This window comes from Anguilla anguilla, chromosome 17, assembly GCF_013347855.1.
Source record: "Anguilla anguilla isolate fAngAng1 chromosome 17, fAngAng1.pri, whole genome shotgun sequence".
Taxonomy (NCBI): domain Eukaryota; kingdom Metazoa; phylum Chordata; class Actinopteri; order Anguilliformes; family Anguillidae; genus Anguilla; species Anguilla anguilla.
The window spans coordinates 27,870,265-27,893,433 of NC_049217.1; the positions used below are offsets into that span (position 1 = coordinate 27,870,265).

Sequence of the window (23,169 nt, forward strand, 5' to 3'; positions counted from 1 at the left end):
AGGCGACCAACGAACTGCCAGTTTGCTTTTTGGTACACAGTTCTCTGCCTGGTCGTGATCCTTAGCTGTCTCTACTCCTGGCAAATTTTTGAGTCTCATGCAGTTGGGTATTACTTCAAACTAAAACGAAACAATATGACGTGTCTGTATTTGCAAAAGACAATATGGTTATATTGAATACAATGTGATGGCATTGCTGGAGCAGGAAGAGATTTCGTGTCTTGACAAGTCAGTTGAACCAGCTTATATATATTATTATTTATCTATATATTATTATGTACTTTATAGAATGCTACAGCGATGACGTATTTTTGAAGCCTTAATTTCTCCTTTGTGCATAAGAGAGGGTTAATGGAACACCTCGGCATTTGGGGGTTTCACCAGTTCTATGCTTTAAAAATATTTTTAAAAAACATTTAAGGTAAGGAGAAACATTCAGTTTGTTTTCAAAATGATCAAAAACTAAACATTTCTTTAAATGACCCTTAAACGGCCATTGTTTTTTCAGAATAAAAAATAACAATGAAATGGGTGCATTCCTGAAGATGATTAATTTAAATACAAACAGCTCTGCAAATATATACTGTATATAATTTTATGGAGGCGTACTGGTCTTAAAATAACTTAAGTAATGTGTAGCCATTACCACGAGAGGGCACTACCATCCTCTTCATGACATCCATGAACCTCTGGATTTCAATGAAAAACGCCACTGCTGCGGTACCTGACCGCAGATGGTGTAGCCGTCTATTCCCGCTGTAGAAGTTGGATCAAGGAGCAGACTCCTGTCAAACGTTATTGTCGCTGAGCCGAGTGATTGCTTTGCAATATAGTGGTCAACCAGTCAGCATTTGAGAGCTTTTCCAACAGCCTGTTCCAACTGATCTCTTCTTTGTGTGTTTTATAAAATATATGAGCTTAAAAACTATTTAAAAAAAAAAAAAAACATAAAGAGAATGGGAACACCTAACAATATAAGAATTTCAAATAACCTTGATTGAGGATTTTAAATTACACTACACGCATTTACCAGTTCAGTTCAGTCCAACCCGCACAACATGGTATATAATGAAGCAATGTAGGTTAAGTACCTTGCTCAAGTGTACCATGACAGTGTCCAACCTGGGAATTGAACCTGCAACCTTTAGGTTACAAGACCAGCTCCTTACCCATTATACTACACTGCTGCCACCAAGTTCATAAAGGGGAGCAACAAAGTGAACTACAAGAGATTCTTCAGGTTGAGTTCTGTTTATAGAATGAGTAAAAGATAAATAAGCAAGGGAAAGGTAAAAGGGAAATTCTGTGCAGGTATTTTGAATTTTTTCGTGAGAGTAGTCAATGTGTGGAATAGCCTGCTGGGTCACGTAGTAGAGGCAGCAACTCTGGGACTTTTCAAGACTAGGCCTGATACAGTGTTAGATACTATCTAATCTGTAGGTAATCAGAACACTAATTTAGACAGGAAAATGGAGAGCATTGTTGAACTGAATGGGCAGGTCTTGTCACTATGTAATGTTATGTTATGTAATGTTAAGAAGGTAGGGCTGTCCTTTCAGGGATGAAGGAGGTGTGACACTACTTCATACTCCGTGCTCCAGAACATCCCAAAAAAGGTAAAATGACGTTTAGACCTGGTGATAGTGGAGATCATGAAAGATCTTTGTCTTCATCCTGGTATTTATGAAACCACTCTTAAATTTTTTTTAGCAGTGTCTATGGGATGTTATCATCTTGAAATATGTAGATAGAAGAAGGAACAGTGCTTGCAGTTGTTGTTTTCAGTTGTTGCATCTGGCTCTGAAAAATCCTCAAATGTCCTGACTGCTCTACAACCCCACAGAGCAATCATCAGTCTCTCTGTGAGATGCATACGATATGCAGTCATATTTCTGCACAGGAACTTAATTGGTACATGCGGCAGTGTAGTTTAATGGGGAAGGAGCCAAAGATCACAGGTTCGATTCCCGGGTAAGACACTGCCATTGTACCCTTGAGCAAGGTACTTAATCTACATTGCTTCAGCATATATCCAACTGTATAAATGGATGCTGTGTAAAAAAATTATTTAAAAAAGTTGTGTAAGTCGTTCCAAATAAGAGCGTCTGTTAAATGCCTGTAATGTCTACGTCCCACTTTTTATGCATGTCTTCCTTTTACTCATCAGTCTGGACTGCACAGGCACATTTACAGTTATGAGCATCCTTCGTTATAACCTTGGCTACACAGTAGGGAGAGCAAAGATAAGCACATGATCTCCTCCAAAGCAGGTAATGTCACACATCACATATCACACCAAAGTTCATAGGTCAGGTTGGCCCGGACCAGGGTTGATTCAACAACATGCAGCTGAAGAACAGGCAGATGCGCTGTTGCCTGTTTGACTAGTAGGGGTCACTGATGCGGGAAAAGAGCCAACTGAAACCCTCCCAGCCGTGGGCAAAGGTAGCGCCAACTGCACATTGCCCAGGACAGCAGTGCCTCAACAAGATGAGTTGCCCAACATGCCCTGCATACCACATTTATCTAAAATATGGCATGTCATCAATGATATTTTGTGTTTTAACTGGCTTTTGGGAAAAAAGGAAAATAGGCTAAATAAATCATATATGGCAGTTACTACCCCATAAAGCACATTCTTTTATCTGTGAAAACTCCTCAATTTCCCTAATATTTTGGTCAAGTTCATCCAGAGTGGGCCCTATTAGTTCCCACCCGCCGGGAGGAGCCTTTCTGCTCCTTTTAACTTTTGGCATCCTTTTAAATACAGCTGAAGATCACGAAGCCTGAGTCCTCGTTGCGTTTCGTTGTTTGTTTTCCTTGTTATTAGTCGGTTGCTTATGTCGTCATCCAAATCTAAAAGGGGTCTTTGTTTTGTAGTTTATTTGTCTCCCACAAAATACGTAAATGACGAGCATTTAAAGTTTGATTGAATTTATACTACAGTGGGCCGTGCATAGTAATGACGGTATAAATAATCGTTATTAAAATTAATTTCTAGCTACGTCTTTCAGCCTTGTGAGTTCTTCACCATCAGTGTGTCACTGGAAAATGGTATGTTGCTCTTAGTCTCGTTGGATTGCATCAGGCTAGTTAACCAAGATATTGCCTGAAAAATATTAAAAGTTGTTTGCTTACATGTACTAATAAGTGCAATATTATGACATGTTGTTAGTGTGAGAGGTGCATTTGAAAAACGCAAAGGTGTGTTGCTATTGTGCATTTATCCACAGATAAAACATTGTGTTATTATTAATAAGGATAGCTAGTGGGCAGCTAGCTCTCTGCGTAGGCTGTTTATTCTCCAGCTGATGAGCAAGACTCGGGCAGTGAAAACAGTATTGGGGTGTATTTACCCGTATTCACTGTTATATTTTTCGCTAATATACGTTAAAACGGAAATTGATTAGCATGCCTAAGGGGGGTAAGTGGTGTATTGTCAGTGACCGCGAGACGTTATCTTCAGTCAACTTTGGATATGTTGCACTAACCTGAATGTAAAGCAAGCTATTTTAAATTGCCAAATGTCTGAGTGGCTGTCTAACAAAAATACTATTCACTATAGCTAACTAGCGACAACGTTTCAGCTTCTTGGATTAGGAAACACCATGAAACACGTGCGCTGTCTAGCTACTGTAGCTACCTACCTGAAATTCACATCGCATGTAATAGATAGTGTCAATTTCACTGTCCTTAGAGGGAGTTTACACCTGAGGTTTAAACGGCCTAGACCACAGAACTGCATTACTGACTGAATCACAGCTTGTCCGTATTACTTAGATTTGGATAGCCGTTCCAGTTGTAATGGAGTTCTGTGGTCCAGTAGTTTAAACCTGAGGTTTGAACTCCAACTAAGCGCGCTGCAGTTGACCCGTAATGTTTTACTGGAGACGGTGTTGCATTGTACATATTGCACGTCATGTGTCTGTTTTATCAACATTGTTTCTGCCACAGCAGTGTAATTAACGGTAGATTGGTTCGACAAACTATTAGTTAGCCTCTGTAGCCTGCTAAATGGCATCCATCCACCTGCTAGCACGAGTAAACCTACATCAGTTCTACATAACTGTGTACTTCATAATGTAAGTGACACAGTCATGGTGTATCATACTGCTATAAAGGTTTCCATTGTCAATATTACTAGAAGCTGTTTAATGTTTGTAGCAAGCAAATTGCTGTTCGAAATGTTTCAGGTAGAAAAGGTGGTCATAAAGGACGGATGAGGACGTACACGAGCCCCGAGGAGATAGACGCTCAAATGAAAGCCGAGAAAGAACGGAAGAAGGTGATATTAAAGACATTAAACTGTTGTCTGCTAATGTTATTTGATATCTCAACAGAAAAAGTTTTCAATGTATAAAAATGCCATGCATACAAAGCACTGACATTAAGTTATTAGTTAAGACTTGCAAAACCTAGGCCTGCCATTAAAAGTATTGATGTCAAAAGGCGGCCAAGTTACAACAAACAAAATTAATCAAGTAACTTCATTTTGATATCAATACTTTTAACTGCTGGCCTAGATTATGCAAGGGCTTTGTATGGGTGAGTAACTGAGTATTTTTGTATGTATGTTGAAAATGTTTGTTGTTGAGATATTGTTTCTTTTTGTATTGTGTTATGAGTGACTGATGATGATAATGCATATGAATGTATGAAAACCTGCAGTTGTAGTCTGGGGTTTTAGGGCCTACCTTGTAGTCATGTAGCTGTCAGAGTCGTGGATAGGGTTGAGTACTGAAACCCGGTAGCACTGTGGCACTGGTTCCCTATGCAACTGGTACCCACCGGCCTGAATCTCAATGCAGATTTCGATGCCGTCTTCACCGCTAATGTTACACTCGCTGTGTCAACTCAGTCAGCGACAGCAGGTACCATTCGCAAGCTACCTAATGTTAAACTTGGTCAAAATGCCAAAAGCGAAACTGTCTGAAGTGTGGCTGTATCTTACCAAAAAGTATTCAAACTGTGGGACTTGCTTTGCAGTAAAAAAAAGATGTTCTTTAATGTTGTCGTTTGGAAGGAGGTAGACTACCAGCTCAGGCATTGTACTTTCAAAAGTATCGTTTTAGTGTGGGTGTCGTCAAAATCTAAATGATACCTATACCTAACCATGAAATTATATACGTGGTGTTTGCATGTGGAATGATTGCATTTCAGAAATATAAATGAGTTCGCCAGAAAGATTAATCAACTGTTTAAGCAATAGTTAAATTTTTTATTATTAATTGGCAAGCCTCTAGCTTCCGCACAAAACAAAAATGGCCAGCACAAAGTTGTTAAAAACGTGTTCGATTGGCTGAACTAGTGTCACGTGCGCTTCCTTATATGTCCATTTTGCCTGTGTATCTAAGTTTTGGGCTTTATTGTGTGGACAATGAAGTTGCTTCTGAATTCTGTGTGTTTACACGAGGTCAGAAGGTACAGAAGTTAGTGTTCTTAAGGGCTGGGAGGCATGCCCCAAACAAGTCGTAACTTGGCAGAAGGCATACATGCCATCAGAGCTGTCCCTAGACTTTTGGGGGCCCTGGTCAAAAAATAATTTTGGGGCCCCTCCAAAACAGTGGCACCTTCTGATTCTTCTGCTGTCAGCGGAAGATGAGAAGGCGGGGCCCTGGGCAAGAAGGCGGGGCCCTTAGCAAGGAGGCGGGGCCCTGGGCAAGACGGCGGCGCACTAGGCACCGTTCCCGATGCTCTGGCTGCCATCTCGATTAAAACTGTGTACTCAAATTACCACGCCAGCTGAAATGGCTGCCTGTTTGGCCCGGATGGCTTATTCATGCCACTCATTTCATGGCAGCTGGTGTGCTGGCCCGTGTCCCTGCTTGCAGGGATTCAGTATTTACCAACCTTGTGCAACGAAATCAAAGGTCAGGAAACTGGAAATGTAAAAATCCTGATCTTGTATGAGCACAAACTATGAGCCTCTCCCAATTTGCAGTGCTTTTTAGGAGCTTTTAGTCGAGCTTTTGCGTACCCACGTCCTGAGAGAAAGGAGAGCTGAATAGCCATGGTAAAATGAAGAAACAAGATACTAAATTAGATTTTGGCAGAAGCTTGGCTGGTCACTCTGACACACTGCTCTGCAATATTATATATATATATATATATATGTATATATATATACATATAATATTGCAGAGCAGTATTATATATATGTATATGTGAAGGTATTACTCAGATAAAGAAAATTCTTTAACACAAAATCAGTTTTCTTAAAAAGACATGTCAATTATTGGCACCTCAGGATTTGGTCCTTTGTGCATCCTCCTTTTGCCAAGATGACTCTTTGGTTTTTTTGGGGGGGTGGGGGGCTACATAGCAAGTGATATGGGGCCATTCCTCTATCTGGACTGTCTCCACATCTGCCAGTCCTTGATCATTGGTTGGGGTCTGTCCTCTTCGGCTTACACACAAGTTTCCGTTGGGGTTTAGGTGCTTGATTCTGTGGTCAGTTACCCATTTCGGTGTAATGCTTTGAAGTATCATCCTGCTGGAAGATCCAATCATGACCCAGTTTTAGCCTCCGCACAAATTTTGGCTGTCAAATTTTGGTCAGAAACTTCCTGGTGCGTGATTCCATTAAGCTGTGTATCCTAACAAGCTTCCCGGGGCCCTTGGAAGCAAAACGGAACTCAAATCGCCGCAGATCCACCACCGTACTTCACACTTTGTGGGGATTAGGTTCGTTTCTGCATCTCCATCCCTCTTTAAGTGACAAAATCTGACCTCTGGTGTTTCTGCCCAAAATCTGACCATAAAACCCAGTTCCAGTCAAAATTCCAATGACGTTAAGCAAACCGCAAGAGCGTATGTTTGTAATTCGATGACAAATCAAATTTCCTCTGGCAAGCCTTCCAAATATCTTGTTGGCATGAAAGTGGCATGTTTTTGGGAAAAGTATTTCTTTCTTGAGGAAGTTTTTTTTTCCTGAAACAGTTTTTCCTCAGATGTTTTCTACCATATTTCGAGGGCAAGATAAAGCTGGTAAGAATGTTTACAGACTATATATAAGCTCGCAAGAAGGTGGTTCCAGGTTTGAGTCCTGGCCGGCTGGGTCCTCTCTGCGTGGAGTTTGTATGTTCTTCCCGTGTTCGCGTGGGTTTCCTCCAGGTACTCTGGTTTTCTCCCAAGCCGAAAGACTTGCATGCCAAGTTAGGCATACTCCTGCTACTATTGCCCTTGACCGAGGCACTGGTCTCAGACCTGGAGTTGGTCCCTGGATGCTACACTGTGGCCCTGTGAGGACAGATTTACCTATGGGGTTCAATAAAGTATATCGTCTTATCTTATGCTGTATATACACTGTGTATGTGTAGATTGTAGATATGTAGTTGTATATATAGGGCTGGGCACAGAAGCCACTGCTAACCAATTATTATCACAACAATAATTATTGACTGCAGTAGTGATCATCACCACCATGTTGTGCACTGCCTTTATTTTTGTCTTTGTCTTTTATACCTGGTGCGGTCGTAAACATCCAAACTTCAGAGCCACGGGAAATGCCAGTGACATGGCAACTGTCTGATGACTTTTGGACTTATGGACTGCACAATATGCAGTGAGCTCCATGATGGTTGGGATGAAGCCATATTTTTCCTTGATTCAGCTTGGTACTCCACAATTTAAAATTGTAAACAGAACAATTCACATGGGGCTAAAGTGCACATTCTCGACTTTTATTTAAAGGTACTGTTTTTACGCATTTTGGTTTCACCATGTAGAAATGACAGCACTTTTTAAATGTAGTCCCCTCTAACCCCCCCCCCCCCCCCCCCCCATTTACGGGCACCGTAATATTTGGGGCATATGGTATTTCAGGTGCTTTTCTGAGTCAGGTGTGTTCAGTTGCTTCCTTAGTGAAGGTATAAGAGAGCTGCAGTCTATAGTTTTGATCCTAGCCTTTGGAGTCTATTTAGGGACAGTAAATGAATCCACATTTCCTAGCATTTTCTCACATTTCTTTTTCCAATCCTAACATTTAAAAAAAAAAAAAATACCATCCAGAAAGTATCCACTATGAAATGGCATGTGTCACGCTGATTATAAATGGTGTTGTGTAATGCAAAGAGAGACTGACTCTGGGGTTTGACTTTGAAGCAGGAGGAAGAGGAAGGAGCTGCATTAAATGACAGTCAGGTTGAGGAGAAAGCGGCAAAGTCTGACTCCGAAGACAGCGAAGAGGACAGCTCGCAGGTAATTCCAAATTTTTTATTATTATTATTATTATTATTATTATTGTTATTATATATTTATTAATTTTTTTTATTTATTATTATTTATTTTTTTAATACATAAATTCTGGTGGAAAATTGAAGGTTGAATGCAAGTCTATGGTTTTTTTTTTTTTTTAACCATGTCTTCTACAGAAGAGGAAAGGAGTGGAGGGATTGATAGACATTGAGAACCCGAATCGAGTTGCGCAGAAAACAAAGAAAGTGACAGAGTTAGAACTGGAGGGCCCCCGACAGCTCTCCAGGAGAGAAAGGTACTGTACTGTAAAAGGCAGACACAAGCGCTGTGGCTAGCATTTCCCTTTTTTTTTTTATAGTCCCGCCAAGTGCGAACCATGATGGTTCCTGATGGCATTTGAGGACTTTCGTATTGCTGTGTTCACTGAATATAGGGCGGCAGTGTAGTATAATGGATAAGGAACCGATCGCAGGTTCGATTCCCGGGTAGGACACTTGAGCAAGGTACCTAACCTGCATTGCTTCAGTATATATCCAGCTGTATAAATGCAATGTAAATGCTATGTCGCTCCGGATAAGAGCGTCTGCTAAATGCCTGTAATGCAATGTAATAATATAAAACAGCCAGGCTGCTGAACTCTTCCAGTTGATTAAAGAACCTTCCAGGACGTTTGCCTCTCTGTTCTTTCAGTTGAAGGGGGAAGCTAAGTTTCCTTGTCTGGGTCATGTTTATTTAAAACTGAAGGTTAGAAGCCTGGATGGATGATAATAAAATCTCACAGACACTGTAGCCCCTAGTTTCACAGCAGCCTTGATTTATAATTCACGTATTTTACTCACAGGTACGTATCCTCTGGTCCATCTGGTACTGTACATCAATTCAGAACTTGCTTTTTCCCCCAACAGAGAAGAGATCGAAAAGCAGAAGGCTAAAGAGAGATACATGAAAATGCATTTAGCCGGGAAAACGGATCAGGCCAAGGCAGACCTAGCGCGACTAGCGATCATCAAAAAACAGCGGGAAGACGCTGCGCGGAAGAAGGAGGAAGAGAGGAAAGGTGGGCACGTTGCATTTAGGGTTCACTCGTGTACCACCGCACAACCTCAACACCCACACCGTGTCATTTTAGTCTGGTCTGCAGGGAAATCTGAACTACAGGAGATTCCTCAGGTTGAGTTCTGCTAGTAGAACGAGGGGACATAAACGGAAATTAGCCGAAGGTAAATTCCACACAGACCTAAGGAAGAATTTTTTCACGCAGAGAGTAGTCACTGTGTGGAGGAATAGCCTGGCAAGGTCACGTAGCAGAGGCAGAAACTCTGGGGATTTTCAAGGATTCCATCTAGTCTGTTGGTAAATCAGAGCACTAATGTAGTCACGAAATCGGTGAGCGTTGTTGGGCTGAATGGCCCGTTCTCGTCGTTATGTTGTGTTATGTTGCGTTACGCTATGTTTTGTCTCTCTACAGCTAAAGAGGCCGCGGCAGCAGCAGCAGCAGCGGCGAAAGGGCTCCACACGCTGTGCCTCAAATGATGAATAATGCCCTGGGAGGCATGTACTCCCGCACATGGACTAATGCAAATGGAATCTGTTCATCTTACTATTTTTTAAAAGAGATCATCTACGAAGGTTTTACATGTATTATAATTTATGCTCATTTGGGGACATTGCGTATGAGAGGGATATTCAGCAGTGTGAATTTGAAAAGATTCAAAAGGCAGATGTTATCTTTTCCAGGACTGTGTCTTGAAGGAGCTTTTAGATGCTAAAGTTGTTTTTCAGGAATAACACTCCATTCTCCTCCTGTAAATACTAAAGCACATATATTTCTTAATATATCATCCTTCTATATTGACATTATTTTCTTTCCTGGTCATCCTGAAAAAGTAATTTACAACATTTCTGAAGTCTGCACGATACACTCACTCGTAGCATCACAAAAGTACTGGCATGCAGTACAAAAAGATCATTGGTATCCTTTCATGTTATGACATTTGCTCATTATGAAGAAATGCGTTTTCAGAGTTCCTTAACTTGTACAAATTCACAGCCATGTGATTCTGCTGAATTGGACACTTCCTGTTGAATAAATTGGGGAATGTGAGTCTGTATTTTCATTAGCATGTTGATGGTTTAAATCTCTGTCTGGTGTCTTGCAGAGAAAAACAGACTCATGTCATTCCACTGCACTGGAGGCACGTGTGCATTCATGGTGCTGGTATCATGTAGTTCTGTGGTTAGAAATATTTTATGCGCCCCTAGTTTTAGTTATAACAGGATTCCTTGGGTCCCCTGTTTCATGTATCCTGATTGTGGGATACACAAAACTGTTTGAGATTGTGCTTCAAAGTTTATTCAAAAGGTTTGTTTGTATTGTACAGTACATACATGAAACATTTTTTTTTAAATGGCTTCTTTCCGTATTTAACTAATAGTACTTAAAACACCATATAAGTAGAGGAAGTGATCTTTGTGGACAAAAAAGATTGTAGCAGTTCCCAGTACTGTTTCGGTAAGCAATTAACTACTGTATCTTTCTAGCTTAGTGGACGTAAGTCCCAACAGATCAAAAACAAAGTTTTGATCTCAACAATTTATACGGTGGTTTGCGGTTTAAATGTAAAATAGTATTGTGAGATAATATTTATCCTCTTTTATTGTTTTAAACGAAAATACACGGACAATTTGCAACCAAAATGTGACGTGCGTTAAGATGGAAAGGTATAATGTATGGAGTCAGTTTGACCCCATTCACTGTTTGATGTCTCTTAAAAACCAGTTCACCTTTTTTCATCTTGATACTGTATGCAGTCAACATGATACTGTGTTTTCAAAATCCTGTACCAACTTTATGTGAAAACATCTTGTTTGGGGTCATGTTATTTGTAGGTATATAAAACCTAAAATTAACAACTTTTTTAATCTGATTTTTTGTTGTTGTTTTTCTTTTCATAAACAAAAACAAAAACAAAAAAGGTTTTCTGGTAGCATTTTCCCATGCAGTTTTAAACTTTAAAAAACTTTCTTGTACCTCAGGGCATAAAATTTGAATTTTCCCTGCAGGAACTAGATTAACAAAAGTCACGTTGAATTCTGTGGAGTCGTGCACTAAATTGGGGGAAACGGATCTCGCAAAACATTTCGCTTTGAGTTTGGTTCAGCTGCAGAATTTCAGAATGAGCACTAGACGTGCTGTCAGTGGGGTTCTACTGCAGGTCCTTGACAATGGATGTCATGCAGAGGATGTGTTAAGACACTGAAGACCATATTGAGGATGACCCTGATTGATGCATCTTCTAGTGATGAAAATGAATCCCTTGAAGATGAACCTCCTGTAGTCTCTCAGCCAAAGGAAGACGGGAAGTCACAAAAAACCCCTGAAGAACATACCAAGAACTGCAGGCCTCTCTAGCCTTGGCTGAGGTCAATGTTAAGGACTCCACAATAAGAAAGAGACTGGGCAAAAAAAGGATTCATGGGAGAGTAGGAAGGCAGAAGCCACTGCTAACCAAGAGAAACGTCAATGCCTATCTCACATGTGCAAAAATGCACCTGGATGATCCCTGAGCCTTTTGGGATAATGTTCTATGGACAGACAAGTCAAAAGTGGAACATTTTGGAACAACCCAGGACCCATTATGTCTGGCGTAAAGCAAATACAGCATTTCACATCATGCCAACAGTCAAAGATGGTCGTTGGAGTGTGATGGTGTGGGCATGCTTCGCTGCCCTTCAGGACCTGGACGACTGGCCATAAATTCTGCCCTGTACCAGATAATTCTTAAGAAGAATGTCTGGTCATCTGTCTGTGAGCTGAAGCTGAGGCGTAATGGGATTATGCAGCGAGACAGTGATCCAAAACACAAAAGCAAGTCCGCATCTGAGTGGGTGAAAAGAATCGGGAGTTTAGGAGTGACCCAGTCAAAGTCCTGACCTGAACCTAATGGGGCTGCTGCGGCAGGACCTGAAATGAGCAGTTCATGCTCAAAAACCTGTGAGTTGTCTGAATTAAAGCAGTCCTGCAATTAAGGGGGGGGGGGGGGGGGGGGGGGGGGGGGGGGTAAAATTCCTCTACAGCAATGGTAAAGACTGATATCCAATTATAGCAAGTGTTTGGTTTCGATTTTTGCTGCTAAAGGTGGAGCAACCAGTTAAGCTTAAGGGGGCAATTTTTCACATGGGTGGTATGGGTGTTTGATCATTTTTTTTCATTAAATAAATGAACTACCGTAATTAAAAAATATATATATGTTTTGTGTTTACTCAGGTTCCCTTTGTCTGATATTACATTTTGTCTAAAGATCAGAAACCATTCAGTGGGACAAATATGCAGTAATAGAGAAAATCAGGAGAGGCGCTAATACTTTTTTTTATGGCTCTGTAAAATGAAAAATGATATTTGGAAAGAGCTTGAACCGTACTTGCATGCCTACATTTGGTGGCTGACTTTTTGCTGGAGCACATAAATCAGCCTGTTGCTGTTGCTTGGATGTTTGCTGGTGTCATTTCTTTTGCTGGTGTCATTTCCATTTCTTTTGGCTGCGGATTCTTACAGCGTGCAATATTATTTTGCTGCTGGTTATAGTTGCAGTTGTGGTGTAATTTAGGTGTAATTTGGATTAAATATGCTCTTCATGTGTGGGCTGTTTGCTGAGCGGCAGTAGGCTTACATACGGATTACATATTACAGTGTATTGATTCTGTGTTTACATTCAGAAGGCAATTAATGAAACGAGAGGGGTATCCGACCGATTTGGAAGAAGAGGCAGGGATTTGTCTCCACAAGGACATTAGTCTTACTACACTTATGCAGTGCCGTCGGACAATAGGATGAAGGGATATTTTCTGCATACCGCCCATCGCGTACTAAACAGTAGACAGTCACCTTTTTTTGTAGGCAGTACATATTTTGAGGATACCGTAGTTAGCAGGCTGTTTCGGACACTGCCCCTAGCCCTAGTTTTGATATGTTTGAATTGGCATGTGACGTCTTCAACACGGAGAGATTCAGACGGCGGGGCTTGGCATTGAATGGCGCAATAGGTTGGCAGCGTACTGTAGTGGCAGGGTGGTATGATGGGTAAGGAACTGGTCTTGTAACCTAAAGGTCACAGGAACCGGTCTTGTAACCTAAAGGTCACAGGTTCGATTCCCGGGTAGGACACTACTACTGCCGTTGAGCATTGCTTCAGTGTATATTCAGTTGAATAAATGGATGCAATGTAAATGCTGTGTAAGTCGCTCTGTACAAGAGCGTCTGCAGCAAATGCCTGTAATGTAATGTAATAGGCAGAAGGTGCGCCATGCAGTTTGGCTGTAGTCTTCCTTAACAGCTGCGATGCTGCACAGCTCGCAGATACAGCTCACTCTATATCTCCAGGCTCATCACTGTGGCATTCTTAGACAGATGTTGGAGCCTATGTTCAATTTCTGGGTTCATACCATTTTATTGAAAAGCAGCATGACTTTCCTGATGTTACATTGCTGTGAATGATTGCATTTTTTGGTGGAGAGGCTGGTTTGTTAATGGCAGACAAGTCTGCTGGTGGGCTTGGCACAGCAGGCTCATATTCAGCGGCTACAACCACGGGTGGTATATTGTAAACGGCATATTTTCTTGTTATCATGTAAATAAAAGTCATGTAAAATGAATGTGTGATAGCGACGGGAACTGTGTTTATCTGTAACAGGTATGGTTAAAACTGTTAGACGACACACGAAGTTTCAAAAAATTATAACAATAGTTTCTGTGTGTATTTAAACATGGCAATTTGCCACATGACGTCGTAAAATTTCAACATAATGGGAGGGCCATGGCCTCTGGCGTGGCCTGAACACACTTTCGAGCGATGGGATTGGATGACAGTTTTCGCGGTACATATTTATAGCAGAAACCATAGTCAATCCAGGTTGCAAGTGCAGAGCAAGGGAGTCCTGTCAGTTTGCTCGCTCAATGACAGCGTTAAGGTTGGTTAAATATTTTTGTGCTCCTTCGAGCTCGTTAAATACTTAGAAAGTGAAGTAGCAGCCAATCAGGACATGTCATATATAAAAGTATAATGTCAACTATGGACGCGTACTTTATATCTACATAAGAAGTAGAAAGTTGTCATTTGCTGACTGCGTTCTGTAAGTAGTGCTTGATGCCCATCGTACGAGCTAATGAAGGTTTGATAATTTACGTGGTCAGCTCACTATTACTTGTTAATGTTCATATTTTGATACGATTAGTTAAAATGCTTTGTCCCAATCAGTAGGGCATGTGTGTTACGAGCGCGTGGAACTGATTACTTCCAGTATCACCAGATACTACTTAAGCTTAAAAAAGAAATAACTTCCGCGGGGAAAAAATAACTGCGTGATATTTTTGCATACGATAAACTTGCGAGAGTTATGTGAAAGTGACGTTACTCTATCTTCCGACGATTATTAAAGATGCACTTTTACAATATTTCTGCTCGCTATAGTTTGCTAGATCATACGAGGTTAAAATGTCACGTGGCCGTCTCGCTAGCTTTGGTTGAATAAAATGCATTCGACTGCATGTGCTGCTGCAACGTTAGCCCTGTTAGCTAGACTAGCGTAACGGTGCAGTGCTGTAAATTGATGTAGGCGGTTAAGAAAACAAAAGTTTTTTTTGTTTGTTTTTTTTTTGTTTTTTTTCAAATAGTTAATTGATGTATGAGACCGAAGTATCAATGGAAAACAGTTGTCTAAGAGACACCTTTAATACAGTACGTTTACGAAATCCTCTTCTCGCTCAGAAACTCATGTTGTCGCATTCGTTCTTCAGAATTCGGAGACTGCTCCGTAGGAAAACATTTTTCCCATTTGCGGGCGGTAGTCGCTCTAAATCCTGCCTCATAGAAAAAAATGACTTGACTGACTGTTTTAAGTAGTGAAGTTTTTCTTACGCCTGGCAAATTGCTCCAGCCAGTCAGTATAGACAGAGAATTTGACTTTGAAATTCGACATGGAAGTCTGACAGATTTCGCCAGACTTGCCAGTTAAAAATTCACCAGAATCACTCCACTCCACCCCCACAGTTCCTCTGATTCTGGAAAACAAAAACTTTTTTTCTTTTTTAAAAAATCGTGGATAGCTCAAAATGGACCGTTGAATAGTTTTAGCACTGTGGTTGTTCTGTGAAACTGAGTGAGAGCAGAATTTTGTGTGAAATCTCATGGACACCTTCACTTTCCCTACAGCTGACCTGTAACGAGAAACATCTTGGCTGATAATTTGTATAACGCCATTACGTAAGTGTTTATCAAAGTTTCGTGATTTTTTTGGAACTGTGATTGGTGAACTGGAAGGTGCTTTTTGACCTGATTGTTTTGGCCGAGCCCCGCTGGATCACCTGATATAACGGTTTGAAATTGGGAGACTGTGTGTTAGCTAGCTATCAAACACAATTTAGGTTTCTTCTAACTAGTTATTGATAAATGTTAGGGTGTACAAAGATGCTTTATGTTCTCTTAGGTGGCTAATTGCAACATACTGATGTTTTTTCTGACTGCCTCTCTTGGTTGAAGTAATTTCTGAACACCGTAAGGAAATATACGGCAATGGCTCACGTCAACGGTTGTCACCAGAACAAGGAGACCTGGAACGCTCATAACCAAATGATGGTGGAGCCTCTGTCTACCTATGACACGGAGGTAAGGGCTCCTCAGGTGATCTGTGCTTTTAGATAGTGTTGCATGCTAATGATGATGCCAAACATTCATAGCTTATATTTTGGTTTAGTGGGTTAAATGCAGACCTGGGTCAAATACATATTTGTTTTGGATTCAAATACTGTTTATGTGCTTTACTGATCTTGTCTGGTGTATTTGAACCAATGCAATACTCTCAAAAAGGGCAAACCCTACCTTCTGGTCATATTGGCAGGCTCAATCACACCAGGTAAGATCAACAGAGCATGCATTTGAATCCAAAACAAATATGCATTTGACCCAGGTCTGGTTAAATGGGAGTTTGGGGGGGGGGGGGGGGGGGGGGGCTCAAATTGAGGAGAAGTTTGGCGGAAAAGAAATGTGCCACGTTCTGCGTGCTCTGCAGGTATTTGAGATCATCAAGAAAGAGAAGAAAAGGCAGACGTGCGGTCTGGAGCTGATCGCCTCCGAGAACTTCGCCAGCCGGGCGGTCCTGGAAGCGCTGGGGTCCTGCATGCATAACAAATACTCCGAGGGGTATCCCGGTCAGAGGTGAGGGAGCTGGCTGCCGTCCGGGTCATCGGCAAAAAGCTGCAGGCCGCTTCGTGCCTGTAACACTCCACCGGCATTTGCACTCAACTTTGCGTAAAACCTGTAGGTAGCCGTTTCTTTGCTCATTTTGTTTATGCATGCAGACCTTTTCTTCTTCCCCCCCCAAACCCCCACCCCCCCACCCCCTGTGAGCAACCTCCAAATATGATGTTCCTTTTCATTTAAGTAGTGGCAAAAAAAATTTTAATTTGCTACTTGCTGTTTTTCACAAAATGAATACTACTTGGACAGAATGAATTTCCCTGGCATATCGCAGCCCTCGTTGCATTCCAGCTGAAGTGAAGGTCTGTTAGTGGGGGAGTGAAGGGTATTGGAGCTGGTGCACAACCTTGCACAGAAATGCCTTTGTTACTTTGTTAACTTCTTCATGGAGAAAACTGGGTGGAATTTCTTCACGAGGCACTGTTTTCTAAAGGAAGAAGAACATGCATGGGACATAAGAGTATGCAGAAACTATTGTGCTTTAAAGCATGGCCCTATAGTGGGCAGTTGTGCAACGTTTTCCAGAATTTTCCCCCGAGGTACCGTGGCAAATGGTTGATTTTAAATTAATATGCAAAATTAAGATCTCTGGGCCCTGTTATACAAAGCGGGGTTACTGAGTTGGCAGGATAGCTGCACACTGTAAAACCCAGAACCCTCCCAAATTTGTTTTTAGGTACATAGTGGAAATTTCTCCTGTCAAACATTTGTATCAGTTCCCACAACTTCCAATAAAGTTTTAGTACTGTTGCACTGACAGTGAAAGCAAAGACATTTTTCGAGTAAAATCAGATGAAACCCAGGACATTAGTTTGTAGCTTGCAAAGCAGGTGATGTGATCTGACTGGTGACAAGCTGTCTTGCCTCTAAATGACGCAGAACTTCAGTGCCTCTGTCATCTTGCTTCTAAAAGCTTCAAAATGTATATTACCTTAAAATATATTTCAAAATATATTTTACTTTTAATTATTTGGCATTAAGACCTGCGGATCATGAATGATCGTTCTACTGAAATAAGATGAAACCCTACTAGCTGAAAATTAGCATTTTTGACATAAACATCGATTTATGTTGGCTTGGCCGTTGTGAATTCTGACTGGTTATGATGGAACGGGTCACATGTCCTCTCTCTCTCTCCCCAGTACTCAGTATGTCAGTTAGCACGTGTGCATGTGTTTGGGGGCGGGGGGGGGGCGGGGCAGAGGGGAGCAGGTGGCTGGTGGTGAAAAGCTCTTTCCTGTTTGTTTCTCCAAACTTGCATACTGCACCTTTTAAGGTGATAATTTGAAGAATCAGGTAAATTGTGTTTTGTCAAAGAAAGGGAAATCTTCAGTGCTGAAATTAGTCTGTATCAAAGAAGCCGCTGTCCTGACTTTGTGTACCTGCCACTACTCCACTAGCCTAACCCCAATGCTACCCTCCTTCTCCAAATGTTCAGATCATTCTTATTCAAATACATGTAACAGTTGGTGACATTGTTGCTTACAAAAAAAACCTTTTATTTAAAGTTTTCTGCCTGTCCCTGGATCCATTTTGTCTCCTTTTTTTTTTTTCTTCCAGATACTATGGCGGGACGGAACATGTCGACGAGCTGGAGAGGCTGTGCCAGAAGAGAGCGCTTGAGGCGTTCCACCTTGACCCCGAGAAGTGGGGGGTGAACGTGCAGCCGTATTCCGGTAAGCGTACCGAGCTCGTGTCCCAAACTGCTTACTTGCCTACTACTGAGTATACAGGTTGCATGCAACTTGTGTGCTGACTTGCTTACTTGCCTACTACTGAGTATACAGGTTGCATGCCACTTGTGTGCTGACTTGCTTACTTGCCTACTACTGAGTATACAGGTTGCATGCCACTTGTGTGCTGACTTGCTTACTTGCCTTCTGCTGAGTATACAGGTTGTATGCAACTTGTGTGCTGACTTGCTTAGTTGCCTTCTGCTGAGTATACAGGTTGTATGCAACTTGTGTGCTGACTTGCTTACTTGCCTTCTGCTGAGTATACAGGTTGTATGCAACTTGTGTGCTGACTTGCTTACTTGCCTACTACTGAGTATACAGATTGCATGCCACTTGTATGCTGACTTGCCTACTCAATAGTAGGCAAGTGGACTGTTTTGGACACGGCCCAGCAGTGTAGTGGAGCAATCTGGTCACCCTGCGCGGGTCACGGCATCTTTCTTAAATTTATTTATTTACTTATTTATTTTTCTTCCAGGCTCCCCGGCTAACTTTGCCGTGTACACAGCAATTGTGGAGGCCCATGGGAGGATCATGGGTCTGGACCTCCCTGACGGGGGTCACCTGAGCCATGGTTTCATGACCGAAAAGAAGAAAATCTCTGCGTCCTCAATCTTCTTCGAGTCCATGCCATACAAGGTAATGTACATATTTGTTGAACTTCTGAACTGTAGTTGTCCAGTATTAAAGGTCCTGTATCCACCCCCATCCGCTTTCCCTGGGTGGTACGGGAAATTTTGTTTGTTTGGACCTTTTTGGAGAGGAAGCGTGTGACTTGGGACCCCGTCACGTCGTCATTTATTTAATTTATTTATTTTGTTTCCATCACCATTTATCGCATCTTCTCTTTATCGATACGGCAACTTTTCCACCTCGGCCAATCTTAAAAAAAACTTTAGTGATTCCATCTTTAAATTTTTTTTTTTTTTAATTTCATGTCTGGCATTTACTTGTTTGCAAATTTCTGTAAAAACAGTTTTTGAGGGTTTGAAAGCAGATTTCTGACATTGCAGTCAGTAAGAGGCTTTTATCCAGAGTAACTTCAGATTTTAGATTTTTACTAGGTTTTGCAAGGCCAAGTATACAACAAAGAATTAAGTGATTTTTCTTGTGTACAACTACATCTTTAAGTGGGTTTGTTGAATTTTTGTTTTCCTCTCTCTCTTTATGGTTTTAGGTCAACCCAGTCACTGGTTATATTGACTATGACCAGCTTGAACAGAATGCTAGCCTGTTCCACCCAAAGATGATCGTTTCAGGTGCGTAAAGTTGCATTTTTATGCTGAACTCCAGATTAATCCTCCTTGGAGTGGATATCATATTGCTTGTTTCTCAGAATTGGCTCCTCTATTGGCGACGCATACTACACATACTGAAAGTTAAGTCTCAATTCTGGTGCACAGGTATCAAGGTCGAACTCCACATCCAGCGTCTCTGACTTTTTTTTTTTTTTTTTTTTTTGGTTGGACCGCAACAGCGGGGCCAGCCCTACAAACCCGAATGTCTGTGACTGAGTGATGAAGTTGCACCATTGGTCGGCCGAGTTATGAAGTTACACCATTGGTCGGCCGGATCACGTGCGTTGGGCCCAGCCGTACGCTAAGTTTTGACCCGGTCTTGTCCCCCTTTTTTTTTTTTTTTTCACGTCGCACTTCCAGGTGCCAGCTGTTACTCCCGCGACATCGATTACGCCCGTTTGAGGAAGATCGCGGACCAGAACGGGGCGTACCTCATGGCGGACATCTCCCACGTCAGCGGGCTCATAGCCGCCGGGGTGACGCCCTCGCCGTTCGATCACAGCGACATCGTCATGACGACCACCCACAAGAGTCTGAGGGGCTGCAGGGCGGGAATCATATTTTACAGAAAGGGTTGGTTGTTTTTTTTTTTGCGCGTCTGTACGACTGTCTCGGTTTGCTGCTGCTGCGTGTTACAGTACGTGCTTGTGCGTGATCGTGCACGTATTTGGGCTTTTGCTCTGCTCGTTGGTTTGCTTCTTTCTGAGCATTGATGGGTCTTTTTTTTTCTTTTTTTTTTAGGGGTTCGCAGTGTTGATCCAAAAACCGGTAAGGAGACCCTGTACAACCTGGAGGGTCCCATCAACCAGGCTGTGTTCCCTGGCCTGCAGGGGGGACCACACAACCATGCCATTGCAGGTGAGAGCCTCCATCACCCTCGGCACTGTTGCTTTACTCTTCAACTTGGAAGATTCCCAGAAACTGCAATGAATCGGTGGGGTGGGGGGGGGGAGCGATATATCCAAAAGATCTTCCTCAGAAGAACTGAGGAAGACCATCTCTTCACAAAATATGTGTTAAAGGCACAGCTCTTTGTTTATTCAGGCGGGTCACATTGGGGTTGCCCACTTGAGGAATCCTTTTCTTTATTTATGATTGTCCTGGCTGAGCTGCGTTTTATTCCTGTACAATGGCTCTGCCAAAGCGTATCAGGCGCTGTTTTAATGTCCTGTTGTGCTGTAATTGGGGGATGTGGGTTCACGGTCAAACACTTAAGTCAGAACACACTTTAACTCCTTCGCGCAAGCTCTCTAGTGGCCTGGACACCGGCGTCCTGAGATTCAGACATTCAGTGCTCCTGCAACCAAACTGAGCAGAAACAACAAACTGTTCTAGCTTTATTAGTAGACGATGCATAACAACTATGCCAAATACGTAGTTTCTGTGCGGTGCCATCTTCGGCTAGGTTGTCTAACAAGCGACCCCCTCTCTGTAGTCTCCTCTGCAACTACGCCCCCCAAACATGGCACACCGAACTATGGCGTCTATCTGTGAGTTCATGAAGACATTCTTCCGTCACAAAAAATCTGTATTCCGCCGTAGCAAAAACAAAAAAAAAAAAGCCAACAGTCGTCTGGAGGTGTGCCAATACAGCAGTGAAAGTCACTGAATAGCTAAATAAACAAGAGGAATGTTTGTGGAATTACACCATGTCATTCTACTATCAATATCCTCAACTAAATATGGAATGAATATGCAGTCTTGCCATTGGTGTTTTACTCTTGTGCGATGCCAGTGCTGATGAATGTAATGATAATTGGGGTAAATTGAGAATTTAACACATGCCCTTTGTGTGAGGCAGGAGTGGCTGTGGCTCTGAAGCAGTCTCTGACTCCTGAATTCAAAGCTTATCAGGCCCAGGTGCTGGCCAATTGCCAAGCTCTGGCAGCCGCACTGCTGGACAAGGGCTACAAAATTGTCACGGGTGAGTTGCCAGCATTTTTAGTCTGCTCTGCTTTTTAAAATGTGGTCCATATTCCCAAGTGAAATGCTCTGTGGATGCTATGCTCCATGGTGATTAACTTGGCATCTTATTGCTAACATCAGTGCTCAATTCGTCGTGCCAGTCTCAAAGTAATTGCCTTGTGTTGGTAAAATGAACACTCAAGCTAGTGTGTTTTCTGTTATTCAGGGGGCTCTGACAATCACCTGATCCTCCTTGACTTCCGTCCGACGGGAACGGACGGCGGCCGGGTGGAGAAGGTTCTGGAGGCCTGCGCCATCGCCTGCAACAAAAACACCTGCCCAGGTACCTGCACCACGTCTTCCCACAGACCGTAACCGTTAGCCCTTACCATACCGCAGAGCAGAACCAGGACCGTAACCGTATCGTGACCACTGAGAATCTTCCAGAAAAACGGGGGGTGTTTTCAGTTTTCAGAGCAGTGAATCTTCTGCTCGGACCAGAGTTTAGGAAGCTGGTTGTTTTTTTTTGTTGTTGTTGGTATGAATTACGACACTGCCTGTGCTGTGCAAACGCAGGGGATAAAAGTGCCCTTCGCCCCAGTGGCGTCCGTTTGGGGACGCCTGCCCTCACCTCCAGGGGACTTCTGGAAGAGGACTTCCGACAAGTCGCAGAGTTTATCCACAGAGGTGAGGGGAGAACGGAGGGGTTTTAAAATGACACGCGCTAGACCTCAAAAATCCCACATACCTCCAGTCCAAATAACAATTCGGTCCGAAACTGAATCTGAAATTTGTCACTTGGGTTTCAGGTATTGAGGTGGTATTGGAGATTCAGTCGAGCATGAGCCCCAAGGCTACTCTGAAGGAGTTCAAGGAACATCTGGCGCAAGATGGGAAATGTCAGATGAAGATAAGAGGAATCCGAGCGGAGGTCGAGGCCTTCTCTGGGAAATTCCCCATGCCTGGAATTGCAGAACTTTAAATCACGAGCGATGGACACTGGCCTACAAGTCAAACGCGAACAAATTTCAGAACGACACAATCTTCCCGCCAGAATGGCTCTGTTGCTACACCAGTTCATTATGAGCAAGGGTTAGAGCAGGTTAATCCCTTTGGAACCTGGCTCCTTAAATGGAGTCAAGCAATACCCTACAGTAACGGGGAAAATTTTTCTTCTCAATTTATTATTTTATATGCACTTGGAACATTTGCTTAAATACATTTAAGATGATGAATTGTTCAACATCTATTATCAAAATTAATTCCACAAGATTTTACAGACTGGAAGTGATGACAAAATGAAGAAAATTAATTTATTTTAGTATAAGGTTTTTTTTCTTTCTTTCTTTTACGCAGCAGGGTCTGGCCTTGGTTTCCCTACCATTTCCAATCAAGTTTTTTTTTTTCTTCTTTACATCACAAGCATGGTTACCAGTCAGAAATATCTCCTTGGGCACTAACTATACAGAATTGATCTAGATGTTATTAACAAAGTGCATTATATCTCACAGAAATGTATTGAGTTTTTTTTTTTTTTTTTTTTTTTTTTTTGGGCCAAAATTACAGTTGCTACATTTAAGGTCCATGATCCAAAATTGTTTTCTATGACAAAATTGTGTGTAAATTGTGTTCAATTTATAAATGTATAGCAGAAAACACTGAAATGTTGAATAATTCGTTGCTAAAGCGATTAAACGATCGATGTTAACAATTTCATGACTTCGACATTTCTTTCGATGTTTTACTAGTTCAAGCTCGGTACACTAGAGCCAAAATCTTCCT

General features: G+C 42.0%; 2 protein-coding genes across 7 annotated transcripts; both read left to right on the top strand.

The window, feature by feature from the left end:
• Positions 1–2,779: 2,779 nt before the first annotated feature.
• pdap1b (pdgfa associated protein 1b) lies at positions 2,780–11,123 on the top strand. 5 transcript variants are annotated; one of them, XM_035399240.1, is made up of 6 exons: positions 2,780–3,054; positions 4,194–4,285; positions 8,107–8,199; positions 8,373–8,491; positions 9,102–9,253; positions 9,665–11,123. In XM_035399240.1, exons 2-6 carry the CDS (start codon positions 4,220–4,222, stop codon positions 9,727–9,729), a joined length of 495 nt encoding a protein of 164 aa, XP_035255131.1. In that variant the 5' UTR covers positions 2,780–3,054; positions 4,194–4,219; the 3' UTR covers positions 9,730–11,123. The 5 variants fall into 5 exon arrangements, with proteins under 5 accessions (XP_035255131.1, XP_035255129.1, XP_035255127.1 ...); XM_035399238.1 differs by having other exon boundaries at positions 2,789–3,054; positions 8,104–8,199; XM_035399236.1 differs by lacking the exon at positions 2,780–3,054 and adding an exon at positions 3,276–3,424 and having other exon boundaries at positions 8,104–8,199.
• Positions 11,124–14,069: 2,946 nt separating this feature from the next.
• Positions 14,070–23,100, top strand: shmt1 (serine hydroxymethyltransferase 1 (soluble)). Of its 2 annotated transcripts, none has more exons than XM_035397653.1 (13): positions 14,070–14,163; positions 15,405–15,455; positions 15,732–15,857; positions 16,261–16,406; positions 18,009–18,124; positions 18,663–18,823; positions 19,362–19,443; positions 19,843–20,055; positions 20,224–20,340; positions 21,284–21,406; positions 21,614–21,730; positions 21,964–22,074; positions 22,197–23,100. In XM_035397653.1, the coding sequence occupies exons 3-13, from the start codon at positions 15,765–15,767 to the stop codon at positions 22,367–22,369; spliced, it is 1,452 nt and encodes a 483-aa protein (XP_035253544.1). In that variant the 5' UTR covers positions 14,070–14,163; positions 15,405–15,455; positions 15,732–15,764; the 3' UTR covers positions 22,370–23,100. The 2 variants fall into 2 exon arrangements, with proteins under 2 accessions (XP_035253544.1, XP_035253545.1); XM_035397654.1 differs by having other exon boundaries at positions 14,080–14,163; positions 15,679–15,857.
• Positions 23,101–23,169: the final 69 nt, after the last annotated feature.

Excerpts from the sequence above, each read along its gene's own strand:
- pdap1b (XM_035399236.1), top strand. Across the intron at positions 8,200-8,372 it reads GCGAAGAGGACAGCTCGCAG|AAGAGGAAAGGAGTGGAGGG; the intron begins GTAATTCCAAAT and ends TGTCTTCTACAG. Across the intron at positions 8,492-9,101 it reads CAGCTCTCCAGGAGAGAAAG|AGAAGAGATCGAAAAGCAGA; the intron begins GTACTGTACTGT and ends TTCCCCCAACAG.
- shmt1 (XM_035397653.1), top strand. The coding sequence starts at position 15,765 with ATGGCTCACGTCAACGGTTGTCACCAGAACAAGGAGACCTGGAACGCT. Across the intron at positions 16,407-18,008 it reads GAGGGGTATCCCGGTCAGAG|ATACTATGGCGGGACGGAAC; the intron begins GTGAGGGAGCTG and ends TTTTTCTTCCAG. Across the intron at positions 18,125-18,662 it reads GAACGTGCAGCCGTATTCCG|GCTCCCCGGCTAACTTTGCC; the intron begins GTAAGCGTACCG and ends TTTTTCTTCCAG.